This window comes from Coccinella septempunctata, chromosome 1 (assembly GCF_907165205.1).
Source record: "Coccinella septempunctata chromosome 1, icCocSept1.1, whole genome shotgun sequence".
In the NCBI taxonomy this organism is placed as follows: Eukaryota; Metazoa; Arthropoda; class Insecta; order Coleoptera; family Coccinellidae; genus Coccinella; species Coccinella septempunctata.
In genome coordinates this window covers 66,992,261-66,996,734 of record NC_058189.1, presented here as the reverse complement: position 1 = coordinate 66,996,734, position 4,474 = coordinate 66,992,261, and the positions used below count along the sequence as shown (strand labels likewise).

The following is a 4,474-nucleotide window of genomic DNA, read 5'->3' as shown; positions in this document are numbered from 1 at the left end:
ACACCCCCGGCGGGGCACTTTTAATTCGGGCAGTTTGCTATTTTACCCGGAAGAAAAAATTCACTTGCTACGGGGATGCTGCCCCATCCGACACTTGTTGAAAACGAGCTCAAAATTAGTTCGATTCGAATGCAGGGTTTGGATGAAGTATGGAACCAAGTAAATAAAACGTTTCATTTTGAATTGCCCGGCTATTTGGGCAGCTGTCACTTTTGAAGCTGTCATTTTTTGACATTTGACAAGTGAAATCTACGCCATTACTTAAAATGGAACGATACACGCTTCAACAACTCATTGAAATTGTTCACTACAGAAATGGTGAAAACTCTGCAGTCACGGTTCGCAAAACTAAAGCACTTTTGAGTCGTCGTGAAGCACCGAGCTATGATTAATGATATTTTATGGCCGGAATTGGAAGATATTGATGTGGATAACGTTCATTTTCAACAAGACGACGATAAGTGCCACACAAGCAACAAAACCATCGCAATTTTGCAAAAAAACATTCCTGGCCTATTTATCGAAGAGGTGATCACAATTGGCCACCGAGATCTTGTGATTTAACATCTTTGAACTTTTTCCTTTGAGGCTAGGTGAAAGATAAGGTCTATGCCAATGCTCCACAATGGATTCAAGTTGGAAATCGTGAGGTTATCGAGGACATACATCCGCAAATGTGCAAATTTTGAAAGCAACTAATAGAAAACTCCCAGTATAGTTGGTGCATTTTCATTTATCACTGAAATAGGTAGGTACATTCAATAATAAATATTTACTTAGTTTCTTCTTTCACAGAAAAAGTTGAACTTGATTTTATATAATACAACTTTGAGACAATTTTAGGACAGAAAAAATATTAAGACGACTCCTCCAAGCTTATCAGACTCACTGCAGCATGTTCTACTGCTAAGACGCTCTCTATTTCTGTGATGCCCATACGTTTTCTGTTTGAAATTTCGAACATCCTAGGATTATCCGGTACTGTTTTGATGTCGACGTCGAGTTTTGCTACGCATTCCATCAGTTTTTTCGGATGATTGGATAAATGTGGCAGCATGAGGTGCATGATCACTTTGAGAGCAGTTCCTGTGGAAATTTCAATAGAAATCACTCTGAGCTCCACCTCTACAAAGAGTTTCAAACTCAAGAAAGGCTCTTGGGTTAAGACCAAATCAGTAAAATATCGTTAGATGTTTGGGCCTCTATTGAAGAGTTTATGAAATGTTGAACTAAACTGTAAAAACACTGAAATCCAGAGAGAATTTTCGTGAAACTAACCCATATCCGAAGGGCACAACGTCACATAACCCATTCTGGCGCTCTTGATGAAATTCATATCTCCCTGAAGCTTCAACACGGCTTTCAACAAACGTTCGTATGTCCTTCTAATATTTCCACCATGTTCAAGGGATATCACTTTGAGGTGATCACAGTTATTTACCTGCACGATGAAATTTTCATCGGAATTCGTGAAAACTCCTCTGCCGCTCGGCCACTGCCTAGAAGGAATACAAAAGTTGTAGGCTGCTACAGAGATCAAGGATCTAGGAGAAAGTTCAAAGTAGAAAACTTTGTGCTTAGTTCTCTATAAATGTCTAATATTCTTTCCACCGTAGGACACCCTGTATACGACAACCGCATGCATAAAGAGACAATCTCAGAAATGTCCTCCAATCTTCAAGTGGAGATGTATAAACTCTAGAGTCGTCATCTCAGAGTAATCCTACAATATTTCCATGGAACGAAATATATATGTCTGATACAGCATCCCCTAATGAAATCCCAGGTTCAAGGATCTTACCTGTAAGCACCTGCAGATTCCAAGAACTTGTCCGTATTGTCGAAGAGAATAAATTTCTCCTTCAGTTGTTTTTTCCTGTCCTCCGTCATCTCGGATATTTTCTCATACTGCCCGTCGTATTCTCCTGCAGTTTGAATGGGAGCAGTTAATTTGGGGTTATTCAAGCCTTTTTTGAACTCTACAATAACAAGGTATGAAGGGAATTTTTGGTGTTGAATCGATTTCTTGAAATAAGCAAAGCATTTAACTTTCTCCTACGTTTGTTAGGTTTGCAATGAATGGTACTGTGACAGGGTTAGTACGCCCTATTGTCCCTAGCATGGTGGACGAACACAGAAGAGGTCACTACATGCAACTGGTTGCAGAAACTGCAAAGGCGGGCAACATCGCTAGAGGTCATACCTGATCTGCCTCTTCTATCTACACCTACATACGAGGAAATGCAGCTTGCTGGAAGCAATAAGAATATCCCTTAACAGGAATCTCCTACCTGGAAACCTTTTGGTAAAACCATCGGATGTTATGCCATAGCTGATCGTCCTAGTGCAATCAGTTTCGTAAATCGTCTGGATAAAAGTTATGGTTTATTGATTGATCAAAATCAGAAAGAGACTCCGGCATTGGCATATATGGACCTAAACTGAGTGTCTCGAAAGTCCTGGGAAGTGAACCATCTATGACTGTTTATCTATGCGCTCAAGAGTGTCTCAAAATGAACCTCAAAGACGCGCATATACCACCACGGACAGCCAGGTGACGCTGAGGTCCCTGGAATCTTACTGCCAGGTATCTCTGCCGATATGGCAGTGCCATACCATTACCATAAAGCAGAGGCAATAAAGTGACTCCACTATGGGTACCAGGGCATTCTGGTGTTGAAGAAAAAAAAGAACATCAAGATTAACACCTGCTGGACCTGAGCCTTACTGTGGGCTTGGAGAAGACCAATATGAGGCAGAGGTACAACAATGGTAGTTGAACAACAGAATGACCGTCTGGAGAAACACTCCTGTACTTACCCAGTCAAAGAGATTCGAGATGATTTCACCGACCTACACCAGAAAACTACTAAAGCTACCACGAGCTGAGCTTCGGGTAATGGCGGGATGGTAGTCGGTACAGATATCATTTGTAACGTATGGGAAAGTCAGCAAATGAAATTTGTAGGCTCTGTTGATCAGAAGCAGAAACAGCTGAACACATGGTATGCAAGTGTCTAGAGCTGGCTGACCTAAGAACCATTCATATGGGTAAACCTGTCCTGGATACACAAGTGGTAACTGCCAAGGCTCCTAGATACTCAGTAAATCCCTGTTGGTTTAAGACCTTGTCAAATAGACAGAGGAAGGAGATATTACCTGTCATCAGAGCCAATATCATGGCCAGATACTCCTCCACATCCTCGAAATCCTTCTGCGACATCTGCGGACAAAAAGGGTGTCCTTTCAGATTCCTGATCACCCTGATCCTGGTCAACTTGATGAATTTCCTCCTGGCTTCCAGATTCGAGACGCGGGTGATTGGGGTCCATTCGCTCCTGGGGTGTATGTCCGTCGGGCTGAAACCATGCAGTTCCTCCAATATGGGGAAGAAAATTGGGGAGAAGACGAAGTAACATTCAGGATCACAAGCGTATATACCGATCTTGGAATCGTGATTCTCTAATCCTGGAAATATTTCGGAAGAGATGAAGGAATCTGTTAAGTTCATCACCACGAGTATGTTGGTGTCATGAATGCCCTTTTGGAGGATCAAATTTGCTGTGAATGGGTGGTGGTTTGTAGTCCTTGAAAAAGACGTTGGTGATAGCATGGTCTAGAAAGTATTGAACCATATGGACTTGGAAGAGGCTTTGACTATTTATCTTTCGAGGAAATGTCAAGATCGTGCCATGTGTCTTTCTGAGAATCTTTTGCAGAGTTGCAGAGGCCTTAAATATGATTGTTTGATTGATTTTGAACTATTAGATTGCAACAAACCCACCACTCTTGATGCAGTCATACAGATTCACATCGTTGGAGGTTCTCCTGAACTTCAAATGCTCCAGCAACTCCTCGGTGAGGAACTTCTTGAGCAAACACTGGGACTTGGAGTACTCCAGCTTCCTGTAACCCATCCTGAGCAGTCTCAGGACATCGTAGGGCACGTAGTGCGTGCCGCATTTCAAGGAGCATTGCTGACAACGTAAGAAAGCCATGAGTAACTAACTGGTGATTTCGAATTGAAGTTTTTCTACTAAATTTCAAAACACTGTCGCGCCTTGACATGTTATAGTTCATCTATGGTGTTTTCGACGTTCATATGTGAATAATAATTAATGGTTTTGGCGCTTTCATGGTGCATAGAAAATGACTGAGCATTTCTTCTTCTCGCATCCACCATAATTAAAGAAATAAATAAACAGTTTTAAAAATGTAAATATAAAATTTCTACGATATACCTTGGTCGAAACCTTTCATGAAGAGGCTGTTAGTGTTTGAAGAGTTATTCTATAATCATTTTTTTTCACGAAGTATAGACTGAGAAAAAAAATTTAATGATTTCAACTCTCTCTAGATTAGTCTAGATGAAGAACTTAATGAGCGAACAGAGTAACGATGCGGCTAAAAGTACCAAATAAAAGTTCCGTTTCCTGATCAGGATAGTCCAAGTAATTCGTCAATTAAAATACCG

The 4,474-nt window shown here is 41.0% G+C and overlaps 1 protein-coding gene across 3 annotated transcripts; it reads right to left on the bottom strand.

Annotated features, from left to right (window-relative positions):
- Window positions 1-713: 713 nt before the first annotated feature.
- LOC123316973 (arginine kinase-like) lies at window positions 714-4,060 on the bottom strand. 3 transcript variants are annotated; one of them, XM_044903312.1, is made up of 6 exons: window positions 3,785-4,060; window positions 3,160-3,468; window positions 1,802-1,979; window positions 1,279-1,499; window positions 813-1,086; window positions 714-781 (listed from the first exon to the last, which is right to left on the bottom strand). In XM_044903312.1, exons 1-5 carry the CDS (start codon window positions 3,996-3,998, stop codon window positions 857-859), a joined length of 1,152 nt encoding a protein of 383 aa, XP_044759247.1. In that variant the 5' UTR covers window positions 3,999-4,060; the 3' UTR covers window positions 714-781; window positions 813-856. The 3 variants fall into 3 exon arrangements, with proteins under 3 accessions (XP_044759247.1, XP_044759239.1, XP_044759253.1); XM_044903304.1 differs by having other exon boundaries at window positions 714-1,086; XM_044903318.1 differs by having other exon boundaries at window positions 714-1,086; window positions 1,802-1,925.
- Between the last annotated feature and the right edge of the window lie 414 nt (window positions 4,061-4,474).

Coding starts and splice junctions, on each gene's coding strand:
- LOC123316973 (XM_044903304.1), bottom strand. CDS start 3,998: ATGGCTTTCTTACGTTGTCAGCAATGCTCCTTGAAATGCGGCACGCAC. Junction 3,469..3,784: donor GTATGACTGCATCAAGAGTG/GTGGGTTTGTTG, acceptor AAATATTTCCAG/GATTAGAGAATCACGATTCC. Junction 1,500..1,801: donor GAATCTGCAGGTGCTTACAG/GTAAGATCCTTG, acceptor TATTCCTTCTAG/GCAGTGGCCGAGCGGCAGAG.